Source organism: Ylistrum balloti, unplaced genomic scaffold, assembly GCF_031769215.1.
Source record: "Ylistrum balloti isolate Yb309-2 unplaced genomic scaffold, AGI_CSIRO_Ybal_v1 Utg370612, whole genome shotgun sequence".
NCBI lineage: Eukaryota > Metazoa > Mollusca > Bivalvia > Pectinida > Pectinidae > Ylistrum > Ylistrum balloti.
In genome coordinates this window covers 204,139-228,399 of record NW_026782376.1, presented here as the reverse complement: position 1 = coordinate 228,399, position 24,261 = coordinate 204,139, and the positions used below count along the sequence as shown (strand labels likewise).

Below are 24,261 nucleotides of genomic sequence, written 5' to 3'. Positions count from 1 at the left end.
CGCAGAAGTCAACTACATGTGGATTTCGTGGCGAAACGTAAAATATGGTGTTTTTCTTCACAAGTAGAGGTAATTAAGTTGAAGTGTATATTGACTTATGTAGTATTGGTAATGTTTTAATGTATTGCATGTGAAAGTCATATCAAATAGTCGCTACAGATGCATATTTCTAAGTTAAATACACTAGCTGTCGATTCGCGATATGATCAGCCTGGTGTAATTGTTTGTTTATTGGTGTGTAGGTATTTTGAACTTTCTTGGGTAGTTGTGACAGACTCGACATTGTGAAATGTTTCGAAGTTGTACAGTTTGGTTGTTTGAATACAGTATGTTTTATAGATTAATGCAACTGGTTTATACAGTGTCTTTTGTAACAAAATGAGTAAAAAAATGGGTTTAATGGTAATTTTGGAATGGTGTGTATCGTAGAGAGCAGCATCTTAGTTTAAAGTACATCAGGTCAAAAGTCAGTTAATGCTGGACCGAGGAAAAGATCCCGTGAGTGATAGATAGTGATGCACGCCTGATAACGGGCGGGGTGTGTACCCAAGTGGTGAAGCACCGTGGCAGAATATCGCCAGTATGATTGATCAGGACAGATAGATGCTCTCTTGTATGCCTCGCGCTGGCGAACACATTTGTAAGTAAACAAGATAAGAAACAATGTATAAGGTAGATCAAAGATGGGAAGTTGATAACGGGTACTCCTAGTCGCAAGTGCCTTCATAATTTAATGCTCCGGGGGCTGGGTTATTGTTGTCCAATTGGGACTAGGCTTAAATTAAGTATTTGGGTATTATTTATACAAAGGTAATAGCCAGCACTAGTGTAGTCGAGTCTGGGATCGAGTAGCTAGAGAGAGTTGGGAGTCGGACGTGGAGACGGGCAGAGTCCCGTATGGGACCTGCTCCGCGATGGAGCGGGTCCTGGCCAAGTTGGCCCATGAACGTTTGTATGGAACTCTTTGATATGGACGGGCAGATGTTTAGTTTTTGTCTGCCTTACACAGGTGTGTGGTTTTGGGGCCACGACATGATGCTGTATGTTGATTAGGAACTATCTTTTGTAATGGATATTAACGTGAGGAAAACCACTATACGATGAAATAAACGTTTCGGTCAACATTGTGTAACATTGTGTTTACTTTTGGTGCCGTTCAGCAGGATTTCGAACCTGTGAGAACACAGGAAAAAGTGTTCATAGGAAACAAAATAATGTGTGTCCATGAATTTATGAACTTTACCAACATCTTGAAAGGGATATATAACAGGAACTGTCACAGCGTAATGAGATATACTATGGGCTGCAGAAGTACAGGCGCTGCAGGGGCCACCTGGAGATTCGGGACATAGTGGATGTCATAGCTGGAAAGTCATGGCGATGACTTTGGATGATGCCGTTTGGAAACGGGAGGGGTGATTATCGCTTCGGGATAGGGTGTTACCATCCTCATCATTTGGGGTAAGGAACAGATAAGGTTCCTTGTAAAACTGGGAGGTACCAGTTAACTGTAGATGTTGTACATGTATGACTGTGACACTGTTGGAGCTCCCTGTGGGACTGTTTTCGTAAACACGTAAAAGCCAGAACAACCATGTGTTCATGGGAGGAATTGTGGATGGAGGATTGCAGCATATGCTTTGAGACAAAACTGGATACTTTCTTTGGAAAATGTGATGTATGTAACCACTCCTTATGTGAGGACTGTTATAGGAAACTATCTAACAAAAAATGTCCATACTGTAGATCAAGTTTTGGACACACAAACCAAAAGGAACCAGACAATAGTGGCCCAGAACTTTTTTCTGCGGTTGATGGCGTGAGCACCAGATTGACACAGGATTTAATTAAGCGGGCCAGATCTAACTGGCATAAAGAATTTCGACGTCACAATGGCTTGGAAATGATTAGGGCATCTACAAACGTTCAGTATTTTCCAAATTATGACTTAGTCCACAGCTTGATGGAAACAGAGAGTTTTTCTGATGCCTTGTTTAATGGGGGGAGATGTATTGACGCCCGTTTTGCTAGAGAATACATTCGCGCCCAGTTGACCTATATCCAAGGTTATGGGTACTGATGGGCAATTCTCAATTCACCGAAAAGATTATTCTGGTACTGAGTTGTATTAATATTTGGAGTGTAGCCTTGCCAAACTTGAACCAAGCACCGTTACATTGCTGTATGGGAAACTGAAAAAAAATGATGCTCTCGTGAACCGTTGTGGATTGCTTAGTGTCATGAACTTTTTTAATCCATTACTGTGTGAACATTTGGGTTAATAACTGAAATGCCGTTGTCTTAAGAAAGGTCGTAAACTGTTGGATTGCTAAACGTTCACGAGTTATTGGATTAATTGCTGTCGGGAACTATGGTGGACCATTACGTGAAATTATTTCTTACTGGTGAAATATTAATATTTTGGCATGTGTATTGTATTTTAGATAAGACATTGGAAAGTACAAGGGTGGAAAGTACAAGGGAAAGCGTGACGGTTATAATTAATTGTAAGATCAATTATAAAAAACTTGTTAAACCAAAGAAGACAAATATCGGATTAATCGTTTTTACTAACTGGAGTGTTGTTTACCATGGATTTGAATTATCGTTATTCGAGAATTGTTGGATTAATTGCTGTGGACCTGTGTAGTTGTGACTATTAGAACAGTGCCGTGTTTTAACTTAGCATGTGAAATTATAACTGATTGGCGAAATATTTATTGCATGTATATTGTGTTAGAATAGGACACTGTGAAGTATACTGCACAAGGAAAACATGTTGAGTACTAATTATATTATCTGTTCGTGGTGCATTATTGATAACTAATTACTATCATACCACATTTTGTTCTCGAGTTTTGGAATATTAGTTAATATTCTTGGTGGGAAAGGTATGTAACAAAATGAGTAAAAAAATGGGTTTATTGGTAATTTTGGAATGGTGTGTATCGTAGAGAGCAGCATCTTAGTTTAAAGTACATCAGGTCAAAAGTCAGTTAATGCTGGACAGAGGAAAAGATCCCGTGAGTGATAGATAGTGATGCACGCCTGATAACGGGCGGGGTGTTTACCCAAGTGGTGAAGCACCGTGGCAGAATATCGCCAGTATGATTGATCAGGACAGATAGATGCTCTCTTGTATGCCTCGCGCTTGCGAACACATTTGTAAGTAAACAAGATAAGAAACAATGTATAAGGTAGATCAAAGATGGGAAGTTGATAACAGGTACTCCTAGTCGCATGTGCCTTCATAATTAGATGCTCCGGGGGCTGGGTTATTGTTGTCCAATTGGGACTAGGCTTAAATTAAGTATTTGGGTATTATTTATACAAAGGTAATAGCCAGCACTAGTGTAGTCGAGTCTGGGATCGAGTAGCTAGAGAGAGTTGGGAGTCGGACGTGGAGATGGGCAGAGTCCCGTATGGGACCTGCTCCGCGATGGAGCGGGTCCTGGCCAAGTTGGCCCATGAACATTTGTATGGAACTCTTTGATATGGACGGGCAGGTGTTTAGTTTTTGTCTGCCTTACACAGGTGTGTAGTTTTGGTGCTGTATGTTGATTAGGAACTATCGTTTGTAATGGATATTAACGCGAAGTACTAACTATGGAAAACCACTGTACGATGAAATAAACGTTTCAGTCAACCCAAGTAAACACTGTGTTTAGTCATTGTGTTAAACTTTTTTAACTGTTTTACATTTATATACATATACTCAATGAAATTTGTAGGTGTAGGTCTAACAAACCTCTTACTTGGAACCATTTCGAAGCCTACCAAACATTGAAAAAAATTAAAGTTGTCTTTGAAATTTTGCAGTTGTGTCTCCAAGTTACATGCTGTACATGGGACTAGACAAACATGAAAGTAAGTTTAACTAATCCTTTTGTTTGATGTATGTTGACATGAGTTTTACCAGTAAACATTGTATTGTTGATCGGCATGACAAAATGCTTTGGTGTAGACAATGATAATCAATCAAGAACTAAAAAGGCAAATTTCATATACATTTATACAATGTGATTTTGAAATGCAACTATGTTTATATATCGTACATATTAATATGAACATTTTTTTTACCATCTTTAGATGAAGATCTCATCAAATGGGGATTTCCAGAAGATGTATGGTAAGTGTAGTTTAGAAAAAGGAAATATGGTAACAGTATTTTCCAAGAGGATATGTGGTAAAGGTATTTCCAGAGAGGATGTGCGGTAAGTGTAGTTCTCCAGAAAATAAGTGGTAAATGGTGTTTCTCAAGAGGATACGTGGTAAGTCTACATGTAGTTCCAATTAGTGGTAAGTATAGTTCCCCAGAAAATAAGTGGTAAATGGTGTTTTTGAAGAGGACATGTGGTAAATGAGATTTATCGAAGGTGTATGCTAAACATTCGCATTTAACCTAAGCAAGGACACCACTGCCCTACCTCCTCCCCTAACTACCATGCTCCTTATCCAAACAACTATTGCTATACTTCCCCCGCTCCTCCCCACCCCAGGCCTCGACTGTCTTACCTCCTCTCCTGCCAACCACTCTCTTATCACCTTCCCTGACAACCACTGTCATATCCTTCCACTGGCCACCACTGTTCTACCCTCTCTACTGACAACCACTGTCATATCCTTCCCCTGGCCACCACTGTTCTACCCCCTCTACTGACAACCACTGTTATACTTGCTCCCCAGACCACCATTGTTCTAACCCCTTCACGGACAACCACTGTCATAATCCCTCCCCAGACCACCACAGTTCTGCCCCCTCTACTGACAACCACTGCTATAGCCTTCCCCTGGCCACCACTGGCCTACCCCCTCTACTGACAACCACTGTCATACTTGCTTCCAAGACCACCACTGGTCTACCCCCTCCACTGACAAACACTGTCATATCCTTCCCCTGGCCACCACTGTTCTACCCCCTCTACTGACAACCACTGTCATACTTGCTCCCCAGACCACCATTGTTCTAACCCCTTCACGGGCAACCACTGTCATACTCCCACCTCAGACCACCACTGTTCTGCCCCCTCTACTGACAAGCACTGTCATACTTGCTCCCCAGACCACCACTGTTCTGCCCCTTCTACTGACAACCACTGTCATACTTGCTCCCCAGACCACCATTGTTCTAACCCCTTTACGGACAACCACTGTCATACTCCCTCCTCAGACCACCACTGTTCTACCCCCTCTACTGACAACCACTGTCATACTTGCTCCCCAGACCACAATTGTTCTAACCCCTTCACGGACAACCACTGTCATACTCCCTCCTCAGACCACCACTGTTCTGCCCCCTCTACTGACAACCACTGCCATAGCCTTCCCCTGGCCACCACTGGCCTACCCCCTCCACTGACAACCACTGTCATACTCCCTGCCCAGACCAACACTGGCCTACCCCCTCAACTAAAAACCACTGTCATATCCTGTCCTTGGCCACCACTGTTCTACCCCCTCCACTGACAACCACTGTCACACTCCCAAGTCCAACATTGTTCTACCCATATCCATGACAACCACTGCCATACTCCCTCCCCAGACCACCACTGTTCTGCCCCCTCCACTGACAACCACTGTCATAGCCTTCCCTAGACCACCACTGTTCTACCACCTCTACTGACAACCATGACAACCACTGTCATACTCCCTCCCCAGACCACCACTGTTCTGCCCCCTCCACTGACAACCACTGTCATAGCCTTCCCTAGACCACCACTGTTCTACCACCTCTACTGACAACCATGACAACCACTGTCATACTCCCTCCCCAGACCACCACTTTTCTACCCCCTCCACTGACAACCACTGCCATACTCCCTCCCCAGACCACCACTGTTCTGCCCCCTCCACTGACAACCACTGTCATAGCCTTCCCTAGACCACCACTGTTCTACCACCTCTACTGACAACCATGACAACCACTGTCATACTCCCTCCCCAGACCACCACTGTTCTACCCCCTCCACTGACAACCACTGTCATACTCCCTCCCCAGACCACCATTGTTCAACCCTCTCCTCTGACAACCATTGGCCTACCTCCTTTAGTTGTTGGATTGTCAGCAACCTGCTGTTCCCACATTCTACATAACAGTATTGGGATGCACTGCTGCAAATTATTTTCATAGATCACTCAAATGTCCTGTTACATCTCAAATGAATTAGAATGTATGTTATGTGTTGTATGAAAAGTCCAGCTCATTTTGAAGATATACATTAGAAGTTTACGACTAGTTTGGTAAGATCTAGGATTAACAATTAAATATAAGGTATATCAAATCAGTACTGAAAACTACAACATTTATTTATATGACTTCTGTTGAATTAAAATTGTTGCAACATATGTTTGTAAGTGTTTTTCAAGCTTCTGTAAAGAATATTTCAGACTTTTTAAAATTTTAAACAATGATGAGTGGTGGACAAAATGTTAAAAAGTACAATAGTCCTTTAAGAAACCATATCATCAGTTATATATATAAATATATATTACAGGTTCCATGTAGACAAGGTGTCCTCAGCTCATGTGTACCTCAGACTTCATCCTGTAAGTATCAACACATCAGGAATACACAGTATTGTACTGGTACCATGCTTGAGAACTTGTTGTCGTTTTCCTTAATATGAATACAGTATTACACATAGGATAATCAAGTTTTAGGTATTGATGAAAGTACATGTCAAGTTTTGTTATTTCTTGTTTTTTTTCTTAATCTAATCACATAAGGTTAAAGTTAGAGGCTCAACCCTCTCAGAATTAACCACTAGATTTTTAAAAGAAATTTTACAAAATGATTATGCTACAATGGGAATGTAATTTTCTGAAAATCTAAGTATTCTACTGAGTCGTTAATTTTTTGGTGAAAAATACAATAAAACTTATATATCTCCAAATTTTATTTTTTTTTTTTTTTTTTGTCATTTTTCCTTGTAAGGTTCTTGAAAATCATACAAAACAATAAACTGAAAATGAAATCTATGTCTTCCTACTTATACTTAACATACTCCAATAGTACATAGTTGTAAAACACAGGTAAAAAATATCACAGAAATTCTTTTTTTCATAAATTTGTAAATTTACATACAGAAGTGTTTCTAGGGGAAGGTTGTCTCCCTTGCATTTATCAAGGACTTTTTTTTGAGTAGCTGGTAATATAACACAACACATACATTATGCATATAAACAGTCATAATAGATACACTTTTTGACATTTTATAAAGTTTGATGAATTATGATATATGTACATATGTATTTATTGGGCATTCATAAATTATTTGTATTTAACTAGTGCCAAGTGAGCCTGAACCACCACTTGTTTTCATACATACAACCAAGTAAAAAGTTGCGTTCAGGTGTTGTCCTCTCTAATGATATAAACCATTATAACTTCATTTCTATTCTTTCTTTAATTCATATTTTAAATCATATGTTGCCTCTGCCTACAAAGATAATTCCATGACTCAACGTCCCTCATTCCATTCTGAGAATCCAGTAAGGGTACTGTTTTCCAATCCCTTCTCATTCTCGTCACTACACAGTCACTACTGGATTGTTAGTCTTACCATTCATCAGTATCTTTTACCAAAAATGACGTCAGACGCTTGGAATATGAATGGTCGTGCCAGCTACTGGAATTATGCTTTCGTATCAATCACTTTGAAAATGCATAAACCATCTCCTCTCATCTCTCCCCACTATCTTTGATGTCATGACATACTTTTTCATTCTTTATATACTGAAGAGTTCTCTTTCACGCAACACAAAATTTACACCCCACTGCCAAATGCCTGGTACACAAATAGGAAGTTACATTGCCACATATGTGGAAACATTACATTGTGTATAAAGTAGGGTCAAGTCTCCTTAATGAGTCTCAGAAATCTGTTAAAACAGAAACCTTTCTTCACCTAAATCATGTATATTTAACATAATTTGAAACTGTTAGATTTTACTTAAATACAGTTATAGGCTGTGTGTTTAGTTTAGTTAGGGAGACAGTCGAATAATGGTACAATGGTAGATGTCTGACTTTTAGGGAGACAGTCCAATAATGGTACAATGGTAGATGTCTGATTTTTAGGGAGACAGTCCAATAATGGTACAATGGTAGATGTCTGATTTTTAGGGAGACAGTCCAATAATGGTACAATGGTAGATGTCTGATTTTTAGGGAGACAGTCCAATAATGGTACAATGGTAGATGTCTGATTTTTAGGGAGACACACTGGATGATAGTATATTGCTTAATGTCTGTTAATAGGGAAACACATTTGATGAAAGTATTTTGTTCTTATCATTTTTAGGGAGACACATTGGAAGGTGGTAAATTTTCAAAGTCTATTTTCAGGGAGACACATTGGATGATGTACCACAAACTGTTATAGATGACTGTGCTCAACTGGTAAAGGCCAACAGTATCTCAGGTAAATTGTTTGGAACTATCTGTCTCACACAAAATAAACTCAAAACCTCGATTGACATGTTCGTTAATCAGACTTAAAGGAAAGACTGCACAAATGTAATGTTATAACAAGAGTGTTGTGACAGTGTAAGGGGGAGTGCTCTACTGTAAAGTTGATGATACATTGTATAAGTGGGATATCAATTATTCTATATTAATTTCAATGATGATAGCATGAAATGAAATACCCAACTGTCATTTCTACAGTGAATAAAAATCTCAAGAAATATCTGTTATCTTAGCATACTGATGATGTGGATTGTGATTGGTTCAGGTAACAAGATGAACAATGTTGATGTAGTATACACAATGTGGGCCAACCTGAAGAAAACTGGTGCCATGGATGTCGGACAAGTGGGGTTCTTCAAGGATAAAGAGGTTTGTTGCTTCCTCAATTACATATGTTTTTACTTGTAATTTTTCTCACTGATTATGATAAAATGATACAATGAGAAAATGTAAGAAATAATTTATCAAACATCACAAAGCTTTTTTGAAAAGATATTAGTATATTTTTTAATGGAAATTAGAATTGCCACTAGTCAACAAAAAATATATGAAGAAAGTTACAATTGATTGATTGTTAAGACAGTGAATGTGCAGAATCCACACTGATGAGATGTAGAGTATAAAAAAAATATTTTACTACAGCATTATCTCCCTTTAATTATTTAGGTGAGAAAGGTCCGAGTAGAGAAACGAATAAATGAGATTGTGAACCGTCTGAATAAAACAAAGGAAGAGAGATTCCCTGACCTGCGAGCAGAGCGAGAACAGCGAGATAGAGAGGAGCGGGAGGCTGCTAAGGTTAATATGCAGGAGCAGAAAAGAAAGGAAAAGGAAGAAGAGGAAAGAAGAAGAAAGGAATCTGAACTAAGGTTCAAATTTTCGTTTTTCTTTTTTTCTTTATTGAAATAAAGTATATAAAGGTAAATTTTATCAACCAAAATATGTATTAACTGTTAACCAAACAATGGGTACATTTTAAAATTTTTTTTACACTTTTGTTTAAAGAATTTATACTCTGAGGCATGTTACCAAGTCTGGTTTAAATTTACATTTTAGCTGTGAAATACAAAGAAAGTTATGGCATATGTTCGTCCCTATAAATCATCGAATGATGTGTTGTTCAAATCTTGTTTTATCCATCTGTCCAACACATCTGTCTGCACAATAATTGCAAAGCAAGCTTTTATCTTATATTTCGATATAATGGTTACATGAATTATTTTTCATTTGAATAATTTTCTTGATGTAAACCTCTATATACATGTACACATGTATTTCATGATTTCTGATGCGAGCTCAAATAGAGCAGCCATCTTCTCACTCGAGGCGGATGCTTGACATTGCCATTAGAGAAATCTATTATAATGACATGCTTGTGTCATTGTGAAAGGGGGAATACAATAATGATAATGTTTGTGGCATATTGCAATTCACTTTTTCTCCAATCCAGAATAAATGAAATCATATCACATGGTATTGTTTCCTACCTTTACTGTATAATTTTATAGAGAATGATACATATATCAAGAATTATTTTAGAATGGGGTTAGCATGCTTGTTTTATGCTAGAGATTAGATCATGTTATCACCATGTCATTGTTCAGGTAGATTCATTTCCAGATGGATTTCCATCAAACATCATACATATCACACTCCACACAATAGGCCATCTTGTTTATTGTGCTGAAGTCCAGGTAGAATGGTGGATCAGTATTGTTTGTGATTGTTATGGGTTTTTTGTTGGTTACAGATCATATGATTCTCTGATGAAGACAGAAAACATGACATCAAATCAGGTAAGTCTGTCAGGAACTCTCCCTGGAAAAAGTTTTTTATATTCACACCAGCTATTTACCACCATCCATAAAATCTCACTTTGATCTTGGGTCTTCTTTGTGAAATGAGTGGCATGAATGACTGGTGAATAAAGAATGATTGATTATTAATAGAGCTACAGTAATATTACTTTTAAAGTGTTTGATGTGAGATATCAATGCCATTACCAAAGGAATAATACTTTCTGATTTTGTCAGTGTCAAAGTTTCATGACAATGAACATACTCAGTTGTTAAAATGAGGTTTGCAGCCATTTTCTTTCCTAAGTATGATGGTCTGTTTGAAACTCTATAAAATGTAACCATTATGGTAGGGGGATTGGTGTTAATGTAGAATGATAGTGTCATAATTATGTATTTATGATTGGTCTTCTGCAGGACGATGGTAATGACTCAGATGACTTCATGTGATCCTGTCCAACCACCAGATTCCCAAGTCTTTCAAAGTCCACAAATGAATGCATCTCCTCATATCCTTTTCTGTTAATTGCTCCGGAATCTCTTCATTCTTGCTGCTTAAGCATCAATCTTTTTCAAAACCATTTGTTTCCTGTAATGAAGACATGGAAGTGGTATTTGGAAAATGATACAAGAACTTTAGCCATGCTGAAGACAAAAGAGAAAGTGGTATTTCAGGGAGTTACATCAGCTGTGCTGTTTGGTTGCTTTCTTGTAACTCAGTTAATGGACAGAAAAACTTGCATGTTTTGATACCAAGGCTCCAGAACACACTGAGGCTGGCCACAGAACATAGGGCACTTACAAATCAAGGAAACCAACTGTCTGAAATATTATTTATCATGTATTGAGTCATACAAACATACTATAATGTACTTGAATTTGATCTGGGTTACTTGAAAGCAGCTGCGGTAATGACAGGAAGTGGTGTTTTTGGAGAGAACATTATCTGTGATGTGGACTGGAATTTGTGTCTGTTGGGAGCACACTGACTGCGCTTTGGACAGGAAGTGGTGTTTTTTAGGGATGTGAACCATGATGATGTGTCTCTAGCACTGGCTAGTTATTTAAGTTGTAAAACATAATGTACAGACAAGACTCAAAACATTTCACTTTTAGAAGTTTTCTATTTAAAAGCATTACATAAATTTATCTTTTTTACATGCAGCTAAAGCTGTATGCTGAAAGATGAGAACCCTTGAAAAAATGTTATTCTACAATTAAACAATGAAACAGGGAAACCTATTATTGATTTTCTTTATATTACTTAACCATTATTTGGTCTTGGACAACATATTAACTAGTTTCTTTTTGTTTTTTAATAACATTCTTTGCTACTTTTTAGTGCTGAAAACTGCTACAAACTCTTTGTTTCATCATTTTACTTATAAAGCATAATTTTTATGGCTATGAACCTGGCATGAATTGTTACAGATTGTTGGTATGAAGATGATCAGATAAAACTATTTATTGAATTGTTTAACCTTAACTGAAGCAATGGTCAATGGTAATTTTTCACTATCCATCATCAGTACCTTAATATTTTCTTGTTCTAGGAAAAACCAATATCATTTTACATAATGATTGAATGATGCCAATTTCCAATACATTTCATTTTTTAAGCAAATTCTTGGTAAGTGAGACATTTTTTATTATAATTAGGTGAATATAACTGTCCAAATGGCCAATTACATCATATCAAAAAAAAAAAAAAAAAGCTTTTGTCAGATGAATGACTTGGGTAATATCACCTTTGATGGTTAAGACATCCTAGTATTTACCTGAAAACAGGTCAAAAATTGTATACAAACTTTAACTATCACTAACTTCTTCAGGGTGATGAACTGACTATAGTGGACAACACTAATATATTATTTCATTGCCCATTGAAACTTTTTCTTTTGGAGTTATCAGTATTTTTGTTTGTTCTTGACCATCTCTAACATTTGTTATTTAACTGTATTAACCCTTATAGTAATTTATTATGAGCAGAAGCCTAGGAATCAAGAAAAACAATAAATGGTTTTGATATGTTTAATATGTTATTTCACTTCCTTTAATTCCTCGAAATAATCCGTTTGATCACAATTGACATGCAATGATTATACTAACATTTGATAATTATCTCCCTTTACATTTGAATGTAATCTGAAAAAAATGACTCTTTATAAGACATCATATTTTCTGCTATATTCATTTTCAGCCCTAGGCATCAAATCCAAACTACTTTGTATATCTTAGATGTTTGTAGATTATATACATGAAATGTCACTTGTGTATCTTGAGCTGACTAGAAATTAAGGCTTTTCAAGGTGATTGGCAAAAAATTGAAATACTGTTTGAATGGAAGTGGATTTTTTTTTCACCATCTACATATTTAGTCATTTCTGCCATTTCTTTTATGCAAAATGAAAATGGAAGGTTAACTTGAGAATGCTGAAGATAATTGATAACTTGTTTGCCAGGATGATAGGGTACAAGGTTCTCTAGAGGAAACTAATACATAACATATATTTATACCACTAGAAAACTTTTGTGGTCTGGCAGATGATCCATATCTTATGTCCCACTTAATCATGGCTTTCTTGCCATTGTTAAAATGTGATGATATAACCCAATGTGTTGTAAAAAGATCTGGTCAGTGTGGTTTGTATGTGATGTTAACATACATTCTTGGCTCTCTCATGCCTGAGACCAGGATTTGACTCCTATCAGGGTCATAGTGCCCAACAGGAATGTGCTGTTCCCTCTTCTTTCATATTGGCTTCCAATTAAATCCCAGAGTAGCAGTTGAGTCAAATATGGTCTCCATCAATCAGCTGCTTTTTTGACTCAGTTGAAGCCATGGATTATCAAGCTTGTGACCCTGGCTTGATTCTCGTCCAGGTACTCAGCAATCCAACTATTAAGCAATAGTAATTTTTTATCTCTAAAACTAATGGAGAAAGTAAAAATAGATTTCTTATTCCAGTCTCGATCCAATATTTAAAAAACAAATTTTTAAAGTCTGTTAATGTTTAAATCTGAAGTTTTTTTTATTGGATTTCAAAGCAATATAACCAGCTACTTAAAATGTATAGATGAGAAAGAATGATTTTTTTTTTTTTTTTTTTTTTGAAACAAGATGAATGGTTTGAGAAATTTGTCTGTGAAATTTGTGTCAGGACCAATTTTCTACAATTTATTACGAAGTATTGACAAATGTCTGTAACAACGCTTGTACATGGCTGTTACTTGTGTATAGTAAAATAAATTATGTGTGCAATGAAGATTTGTATTTCCTTTTTTTATAGAGTATTGCTTTCTTGGCTCAGATTCCACTCTTCAATCAAGATAGAATGACATAACAAACGTCTGACGTTGGAATGATATAATACTGATTTCCACTGTACAGCTTAAAATAGTGGATTTAGATAGGTTGTATCTGAAGATTTAAAATGAAAAGTCCACACCATATTCAAGTGTATATAAAAATTTAATATTTTACTATTCTTTAAATAACATTTTTTATCTAAAGATTTTAAATGAAAAGTCAACACCATATTCAAGTGTATGTAAAAATTTAATTAAATATTTCACTATTCTTTAAATAACATTTTAAGGATGAAATGCTATTGTTAATCATTGACAGTCAAGGATGCAAGACCATCAACATAAAACTTGATCAACATAAAACTTTACAAATGATACATCATCTATACAAAAACTTGCAATCTCTACCAGAGTTGTTGTTCCTTAACAGTCACAATACACCTCTGTTAACAGCTCATGGACTACCAATAATTGACCTTGTGGTCAGGGTTAAAGTTTGAGGTTTGTCAAAAATATTGTGGCATTTAGGGAGGAAATGTGCCAATAATGAAGCCAAATCAATTATCACTGATATCACAATATATGAACATGTGTTACAAGAACTGGTCAGTAGTCAAACAGCAAAATTACTAAATGTAAACACGACAGCTGGTGTCTGTTTACACACCATTATTCTTTTGCAATGTAAGCCATAACATTTATAACTATAAAAACCAATGTAATCATTTCCAGATGCACAAATGTTTATATTCAAAGTACTAATACAAATAACATAACGAAAAAAAAATGAAAAAATTTCTTATTTGACATTAGTAAGTTTTATAAGAATCTTGAAATGGTGTGAGCTGTTTACAGAGGTGTTATGTAGGGTACCACAATGCACTCTGGGAGAGACTGAAAAACTTGTATACTGTAAACATACTTTCTAGAAGTGCTGACAAATGTTTGTTAATAAGATCAAATTTCAGCACTAAATCAACATTTTCACTCCGTGAAAAAATATTTGTTTCAACATCCAGTATACTTACAGTATAGAAGACTAGAGTGGTCAGTTTCAATGATCATCATTGTTGTTGAATTGCACTTGAGTTGAACCTCACAATGTCAAGAGTTATTGTAACTTTGAATAAGCTTCAAGATTAAATATGGTGTCAAGACAAAAGGAAAATTTGTTGGGGGAAAAAAGTATGTTTAAAACAAACTGAAAAAAGAGTTTGGGATACAGAATGTTTTAACAGCCTTACCTATTCAAATCTGTCTTTTATTTCATTTCAAAATATTTTTATTAAATCAAAAAGGTTTAACGGGAATTAGGCAATGTTTAAACCACCCCTTTCCCTAAATTTGTCTTCATCTATGTTGGTGTATACATGTACCACTGACCTTAAGTTATGTCAGTGTCTGTCACTCTGGTAGGACCTGTAACTGAATTGTACAGTGAAGATGATAACTTTTGTATCTGACAAGGAACTTGCTTACATGGTCTGTTATTTCTCTTCATTTACAGAGCTACAAGTGGTACCGTAGACAGGTACATTTAGTTATCAGCAGTTGGTTGCTTTTGTCTTTCTGTTGTGCAGTTATTACATGAAAACTAAAAACAAACAAGGAGGACAGAAAAGTGGACGGAGGTTGTTGTACTGTTTACATTGACAGAGGTTGACACTAATAAAACTGGACAGTTTTCTACTGAAGTTGGACAGTTTATTTATAAATGCTCCCAATGCTCATACAAAGGAAGTAAATATATACTTTTCTAATGGGAGATATTGTCACTGTTGACCTGACTTGTAAATGCTGTGGTTATGTATGCTGGAGGGTATCTAGCCTATGTCATCTGTGACCAACAAATTTGTGACTATACCTTTGTATCCTCTGTATATATAGAAAACACTGAAGGTCACTGTTGAAATGCCCTGTACAGAGTATTTGTTAACCTGTAATGCCTATAAAGTCAGAAGATAGAGATTAATCTGACTGTGTGTAGTATACTGCTTACACAGTAATCACCAATTTTATACATCCATTTGGTTTTTTTCTTGTAATAATCTAAAGAACTGTATGGATGTTATCAACTTTTTAAAGCAGGAACTTCTCGTATGTAAATAATGGAATTCTTCCTTTCCACAAGCAATTACTAAAAATATTCCTCAACATAAACATAAATAGAACCTTCTAGTCCGTCTGTCATGATGAACTTCCTTAAGTCAATAACAGTTTCATGTACTTGATAATTAACTAAAGACTCACCATTACAACTAAACGATATTTATGCTGCGTTGACAATAGTATGGATATTTCACCTCAATATCTCACACAACCATTTTTATACCACTGGAATGTCCAAGTATGGATGAAGCTACCATTGTTTTTCATTTAACTGATCGGAAAATAAAAAAAAAACATTAGATGTGATTTGAAATAAATAAATACTAAAATGTGGATTTCTAACATACAAATATAAATAGGCAGGAGAGAGGTTTCTATGACAACCATCAACTGATTGTAGAATAGATTGCGCTTACTACTACTGGTACTCTATAATAGTGCTTTCAGTCTACCAGGAAAAGTCACACAATCATAGCTAAAGTTATAACAATTGTCCATACTCACTCTCACAGATGACCAGAATCTATCATACATCACAACTATACAGCCCAAAAATTGGTTATAATTGTTTATAAACCATTTGATCTAGTATTCGGAAGATTTTGAGCCTAAAATATATTTCATTTGCTTGAAAGTCTAAGCAATCAGTATCAGTTGTTAGGAAAACCCTTTTATTACATGTAAGTAGCAACTATTAGTTTTATAGAAGTTAGCTATTTCATAGATATTGTAAGGTTAATACATACATATATGTTAATAACATGGGTAGATTCATGGATTCACACATTTCCATGAACTTAACAATTTCAACAAAAAAAAGTAAATAAATGGATTTGAACAAAACAGTATTAAATGAACTGTAAGATAATATGTTGAATAAAATATTGTGCACAATCAATAAACATTTCTAATACAGGACCAAATTGACCTAGTTACACAGGACTAGCTGTATAGTAATTATCCTCCTAGAGGTCCTGAGGGGAAGGGAGACAGGTGCCCTCTTAGGTGGGGATTGTCCCCATTCACGGACTGTCCAGTGAATGCTGTGGAAGACGAGCCCTCTGTACACTTTGTACTCGGACACTTTAGTACTGACATAGGCTTTCTTAAGTCCTGTGCCGTCCTTTATTTACTGTATGCTCTTTTTTAATCAGCAGTCTGGCCAGTCTTCCTGTACACTGGTCACTACCATCCAATATCACAATTATAATGCCTTAATTCCTGGGCAACATATCACAGACAACATGCTTCGTGATGATCAATAATTAACTTTGGCTCATTAATGGTAGTAGTCTGAATCAAGAATCACGGTCCTGCTTCACCTTCTTTTTCACTTTTTTACTCCTTTCATATCTTACTGTCTCTGCCTCAAGGGCACTTAATTCCATCAGTCTTTGCTGAAAGGATGCGGGAGCACCAACAAGGGGGTCTGTGTATTTAGGTTCCACTGTAAACATAGATAACATATTTACAAGAAATTTAATATATAAATTTACATGTGCTTAAATCCACATTATTTTGGGGGAAAAAAATCTGTTTTTGATCATTAACACGTTAAATGTTAACAATTTAAAGACTATGACTTACAAAAATTTTAAAAGTCTGGAGCACAATAAATAGTACGATATGTATATAGCATATTCAATTTTTATTTGAAAGTTACAAGAACGGTTTTGATATGGAATGTGTGTTAGCCATTGTACCATGATCTTTATGAGTACAAACATCAGGTAAACTGTCAATTATGTTAGCAAAAATAAAAACAAAGCACTGCACACTTACGCTTACCGTCCTTGATATTGTTCTTCATGCCTGAGGCTGGAGCATTCTGTACCATGATGGGTTTGACATTGGAGCCATACTTTCTTGTCTGAGACAAGGTAGTGGAACTATTAGAACCTGTTCCCACGGTGACAGTCTTGCCTGGACCATTGGCTGATTGGGAGGGCCCTGAGAAGATTTTCTGAGGTGGCTGCTGTGTCTGTTGAGTACCAGGACTCCAAATGGTGCCCATTGCTATAAGTTCGTCAGCATCCTTCCCTGAAATGTAAAATGCATCTTATTTTAAATTCTCAATAAAGCAGAAGGTATTCTCTACACTTGACTAATAACATGAGAATCGCAGTTTATGGCCACCTACCACTGAGGGTCCCTGACATGTTGCTGAAGCTGTGTTGTGTGTCTTGCTGAATACACTAATTCACTTGATACATTTATAAAATTAAGCTTGAAGTGGAACAAGTGTCATGTATCACTAGGTATATACATTGACAATGTTTACCTAGTGCCTATATCAACTGATAATAGGAAGATGTACCAGGGGAGAAATGACAATTAATAACAACGAGTCATTAATAATGTACAGCTCTTAATGTTTGAGATGACCCTGCTCTGGTAGGTAAGTATGGACATGAATAAAAAACCAAGACTTAATGATCCCAACACCATTGACGTAAAGCATTAATCTAATCAAACACAAAATTATGTTCTGTTTGTGTGATAAACAGTATGCTTTTACAACCTCCACTGGGTTATTACTTTCTATCTTCATGTTCAAGCCTGATAATGATAGTACAGCTGAGTATCACCTACCAGTTAATATTTCATCATACATCTCTAACCTGCTGAGTTAAACAATATACCTCTAACCTGCTCATATGAAAGCAAATATCTCTGGATTGCTACTATTGATAATATATCATTAAACTCTCTTAACCTGTTAATATTAAACTATATATCATTTAATAAGTTAATATTAATCCAGATATATCTAACCTGCTAATATTAAACCATACATCTCTAACCTGCTAATATTACACTATACATCTCTAACCTGCTCATATTTAACCACACATCTCTAATCTGCTAATATTAAACCATACATCTCTAACCTGCTAATGTCAAACCATATATCTATAACCTGCTCATATTTAACCACACATCTCTAATCTGCTAATATTTAACCATATATCTCTAACCTGCTCATATTAAACCATACATCTCTAACCTGCTAATATTAAACCATACATCTCTAACCTGCTCATATTTAACCACACATCTCTAATCTGCTAATGTTAAACAATATATCTCTAACCTGCTAATATTAAACCATACATCTCTAACCTGCTAATGTTAAACAATATATCTCTAACCTGCTAATATTTAACCACACATCTCTAATCTGCTAATATTTAACCATATATCTCTAACCTGCTCATATTAAACCATATATCTCTAACCTGCTAATGTCAAACCATATATCTATAACCTGCTCATATTTAACCACACATCTCTAACCTGCTAATGTTAAACCACACACCTTAACCATATCGTAAAATCTGGAAATCTAAACAAAGCAGCCCGATTAAACCATGCACAGATTCTATCAGAATAATCAAACAAAAATGAATTTACCTATACATTGTATTATATCTTTGAAAGCATGCTATTGGATTTCAAAAGTATTCTAAATACTTCTAAGACATCTCTTTGAGGATTTGTTGGTTATGAAATATGTTATATGATGATTTCAAACCTTGTTACACACTCACGTCTAGAACCTCTTCCAACATATAAAAACTTTCTACTGCATTAGTTTTTAAGCTGTATACCAATATAGCCCTTGAAATGCCCAGGATTTTGTAGTTTTACTTTAGTGAAATATAAATAGCATGTTTTTCTTGCCAGAAAAAGGCAACAGCAGCTTAGATTTATTATGCAAAATGATCTGTAATGCTATTGTTCTAGTTTTTGTTTGTTTTTTATTTTACTGTTTTATACATATATATATATATGTAATTATATGGATTTACTATAGTGATTACATTTTCTTAACTCTGTAAATTTCACATATACACATATTTCATTTATACAAAAAATAAAAAGAAGAGTACCAGTTTAAGTTAAGGAAAAACAAGATGAACCTACTTACAGTTCTTACTGACCATGTGGCGCACAAACTTTCCTTCAATCTTTGGCAGCCGAAGCCGCTTCGAATTCATAAAAGCAAACTTAACTTGTATCGCCATTTTAGCAATATGGCGTCTGTGAATATTTGGTAGCATAGTACCGTCTACAGCAGGGGGTGGACATTGAACACAGTACTTGACACTACCAGATGGTTCAGACAAACATTTGTCATAAACTTTACATATAGTTCAAGAGAGGCTTGCTATCCATTTGTTTGATTTGGTTTCAATTACACTGGTGTATTGTGTGGAACAGTCCTGATCCTGTTTTGGTTCCGGTGGTTTAAATGTACAATGTGATCAGACGTGTGCTAATCATAATATGATATTCTAATTAACCATTGTTGTTAATGACAAGCAGATTATTATCGACTCAGCTTGAGCTTCTAGATAGATAGTTCAATCACTCAGGTAAATACGGTTAATTATTTTGATAGTCAATAAAGACAAACCTGTTACGCTGAAAACTGAAATCAGAGTATACTATCAAATACTATGATCAATTGAAATGACATATGAGCAACTTTATTTAATGAATGTTGTTCTTTATAATGTAGTATATGATGAATCATGTTTAAAAAAAACTTACAGACAAGGTTAGATATGCTCAACTCATTACATTTATGATCCCTACTTTATGACCCGAAGAATGAAATTACATTGTTAATAAATGGAAATTTGATCAGATTCAGATCATAAGATGGCAGCCTATCATCAGAAAATAGTTATCATCATTTATCCCAATATCATCTGGATCATAAACATCCAGTGCCAATCAGTAAAGACAATGTGTCAGCCCATAAGTTTTGATACTTAATCATGTATTACAAATTACATAAACCTGTATGGCTTGTGAATCTGTTGTTGAAAAGAATGTTGGTTCATCACCCAAAAAGTGATATTTTATTGAAGATTTTTGTGCCCATGCACTGCTTTGAATATCCAAACAAATGACAGAATTTTAACCAAATCCAGAGATATTTTTGAAGTGTCAAACTACAGCATATTTCATATGAAAATGCTAAAGAGGTTCAGAATGATGGCATTTATTTTTGCAAGATGTTATGCAATCTGATCATGAGGTTAAAAAGGCTGAAAACATTAGCCATGTTGTGTCCCAGGTTACTAAAAGGCCACTGAACATTAGACTGAGCAGTGACTGGAGGTACAGATATATTTGAACTAACTTTACAAGCTTTTATGACATAGTTCAATGCAGCCCTATCTGGATATATGAAGATTTTACTGTTGTTCAAATGAGTACTTCAATAACAAAAGTAACAGATTTTGCATTATTGAATACCATTATTTGCAATTTGTTCTGCATAATCATTTTCCATAAAGTTTCAATCCTCTTTTATTTTAACAAATTAATAAAGAGAGTTTAAACAACTCTAAACAAATATGCCCAGATGAGATACTATACCAGTAATAATTTCCCAAAACAAAAGGTTTCCCAGTGCTATAAGAACTACAAACATATGAGTTCTCCCTTCCTCTACAGTACATTTATACCTACCTGAGGTATGACTTCTGGAGCTGAACAGAGGCTCTCCTTTGAGTAGTGAGGAACGCAGACCATTAGGGCGATACTGGTTGGTCTGCTTGGTAGAAGGAAGTATAGGGCGTAGATTGTCCTCACTCTCCTTTCCAAATGACACTGCAAACACCAGGTAAACATGCAAAATTGTCACTTATTGCATGAACAGAACTACTTTGGTCTGCAATTCTGTTACAGCATTCGTCATTTTCCAATACAGTGGAACCCACTTAATGTTACGTCTGTTAATATAAACTTTTGGTTATTATCACGTTTTCTTGAAACACAGTTCCCAACCCCCTCCCCTTTATATTCTATGTAATCCATCATCTATTACCATTTATTTTTTACTTAACATCACTTAATTTTGACGACTATCACTAAAAATACTACTGGTAATCACAATTAAGTGAGGACATGAGCTATAGCTTTATGGCTGAAGAGCCTTATGTCACAGCTGTATGCAATATGTAAACATCTTCACTGTCCAACTGGCCAACTTTTTATGCCTTGCAAGCTTGACAAATGGAACATGATATTAAGCGGGTTTTACTGTACAACTTTTGCCTGCAATATGGTCACAACCTTTGTCATTTCCCTATTCTACTTTAGCCTATAATACTGTCACCGCCATTTTCATCTCCATATATAACCCGATAATTTTCTCTGCAATACTGTCTCAGTTTTTGTCAGCTAACAAATTTTCTGCTAAGGTTGATTGTGACCTTACATGACATTTTACAATTTATCCTTCAGTTTCTCGACAAATACCTCACCACTCTTTACTTAAAATGCATCACAATTTTTTTAAGGAAAGTATTCTTCTTCTTTGATCTTATGCCTCTAAAGCCAAACTCTTGATTTCTTTTTCTATGGATTTTTATCATAGGAACTGTGTTCATTACCTTTCACTATGACCTGTGACCCTTAAGACCTGTGACACTTACCTTTCACTATGACCTGTGACCCTTACCTTCTCTATGAACTGTGACCCTTACTTTTCTCTATGAACTGTGGCCCTTACTTTTCTCTATGAACTGTGACCCTTACCTTTCTCTATGAACTGTGACCCTTACCTTTCTCTATGGACAGAGACTTTCGAGAGCCTCCTTTGCTCCCTGGTCTCCTTCCACTTTGATCACTTAGGTCACGAGAACTTAGCCGCTCTCGATCCTTTGGATTATAGTCAGTAAAACTGTTTTGTCGAATATCATCTACTTGTGGAGACTGCCGCACTTCATTTCCATATAGAATGTCGGCTGTTGAGTATGGAACAGTGGGTGTGCTTGAGGAACTGCAAAGACACAAATTTTCAAACTAATGAGCTTTTTCTCGAACTTTCTATAGCTTGTGTCACAAAAGACTACAGAATTTTTCTCTACAGTGTATGTGCTAAGTTCCTTAATCCAGACTTAACTTACCTACCTAAAGTCAAACAAATAACAGATTAATGCAAAGGCAAATTAATTTCTTACTCTTCTAACACAGGATTACAAAATGACCAAACCTTTTACTTCAATAAAGGTAGTTACAGTTAGCATTTGTGGTAATCTGACTTCTGTAACGGTGTTGTATGTAATCAACATTCAAGAATATATACATAGAATTAGCATATATTAGTCTGTTTTCTACTGCAATACAAAAGTGACTATGCCTTACATGTATATATAACTGGTTTTCTGCCTGCTCAAGAAACTAACTGGAGGGCAAAAAATTCAAAATTTCTCTCCTTGGTACTGTTTATGGTTTCACATTATGTAGCAAGTGGGTTGCTTGCTGTTTATCAAAACAGCCTTAAAAAAAGAAACATGAGTAGATATTCTTCAACGCCTTCAAAACATAAAGTAAGTTTGTGAGAGACCAGAGTAATCACTGTATCATAGTACTATAGCTAGTCTGTACACAAATAAGTATGCATGTACCAGTATAAAAGACAGCCTTTTCTCTATCTTGTCTAGTGCTGCTGTCTCTTTATACAACAAATTCATATATAGCCAATCTCTTAATATAATAATTACAGATGTACAAAAATATTTCATAAAAAAACATTTCTATCAAATGTTACAATTTACACTTAAAATGGGTATGTTTTAAACATTTGATTAGATTTTGAAGAGATTTACTTAATCATCTCTCCTGCCTTTTAATTGTCTGTGGTAGATCTCTTACATCGATTACAAGGTGGAATATTCTGAGAACTGCTGAAAATTGGGCTGATCATAATCCTGCAGATTACAAGTTTCATAAGGTAATTATTTACAGAGGAGGTGTTTTCCCTAAAATTATGACAGTCAAATTATGACAGAACAGCTGCCTTACATGTATAAATGCAATATAACTTATGTTGCTAGAGTGAGTCATTAGCAACAGCACCTGTGTGTTATATGGAGTCTTCATTCCACAGCATGCTATACATGCCACATGTATACCTGTGAATGTTTACAGTCTATAAACCTGTGTTCTGTGCCTGTACTGGTTACCTAGAAACACTACAGCACCACCCCTTCAACAACTTACCTCATAAGACCAGCTTCATATTATTCTTCCCACCAACTCTACTTTCCCTCATTGGTAACATAATATTGTTTAATATATTTTTGTCCCGTGTCTGGACTGGATATAGCACGTACATAACAATTAACACTGTTTGCATACACGACCAGTTTTATATTGTCAGTCTTAAATACAACAATATACCAGTTCTTAAGGTGCTTCCAATATGAGCCAGGGTTGAACAAAGCCCTTGTAATCCTTCATGGTAAGATCTCGTCACAAAACACTTATTAAAACCGCCATGGTGTAGACAGGCTAACAAAGACAGATTTACACATTGATAATACAATCATACTAAGTCATCTGTCGACCAGCAATAGTTATATATAATAACTTCCTATTCAAATAAGGCTACCTTAAGTTTAGGCAATTAATATTCTCGATACATGTACATGTAATACAAACCCTTGCCTTGTACTCATTACTGTGTGTACTTGAACTAATATTTAATTTAAATAGTTTGAATATCAAACAATAAATAATTCAAATGACAACTTGTCAAAGGTAACAGAATAT

The 24,261-nt window shown here is 35.7% G+C and overlaps 2 protein-coding genes across 2 annotated transcripts in view; one reads left to right on the top strand and one right to left on the bottom strand.

Moving 5' to 3' along the window:
- On the top strand, positions 1–13,532 carry LOC132556983 (coiled-coil domain-containing protein 25-like). The gene is made up of 9 exons (XM_060221448.1): positions 1–69; positions 3,820–3,867; positions 4,090–4,129; positions 6,495–6,546; positions 8,348–8,423; positions 8,736–8,839; positions 9,137–9,339; positions 10,221–10,266; positions 10,684–13,532. The coding sequence occupies exons 1-9, from the start codon at positions 45–47 to the stop codon at positions 10,714–10,716; spliced, it is 627 nt and encodes a 208-aa protein (XP_060077431.1). The 5' UTR covers positions 1–44; the 3' UTR covers positions 10,717–13,532.
- A 3,278-nt stretch (positions 13,533–16,810) lies between these two features.
- LOC132557018 (uncharacterized) overlaps positions 16,811–24,261 on the bottom strand; it is a 72,730-nt gene continuing 65,279 nt past the window's right edge. The window contains exons 3-6 of the mRNA XM_060221481.1: positions 22,269–22,486; positions 21,172–21,312; positions 17,467–17,724; positions 16,811–17,131 (exon numbers count right to left, since the gene is read on the bottom strand). Of these exons, the coding sequence (XP_060077464.1) occupies positions 16,983–17,131; positions 17,467–17,724; positions 21,172–21,312; positions 22,269–22,486 (766 nt within the window). The 3' untranslated portion in view covers positions 16,811–16,982. The remainder of the gene's footprint in view (positions 17,132–17,466; positions 17,725–21,171; positions 21,313–22,268; positions 22,487–24,261) is intronic.

Bases quoted from the DNA above. Each gene is read 5' to 3' on its own strand.
- LOC132556983 (XM_060221448.1), top strand. From the start codon at position 45: ATGGTGTTTTTCTTCACAAGTAGAG. The intron at 3,868-4,089 runs GTAAGTTTAACT...TACCATCTTTAG, and splicing joins GGGACTAGACAAACATGAAA to ATGAAGATCTCATCAAATGG. The intron at 4,130-6,494 runs GTAAGTGTAGTT...TATATATTACAG, and splicing joins GGATTTCCAGAAGATGTATG to GTTCCATGTAGACAAGGTGT.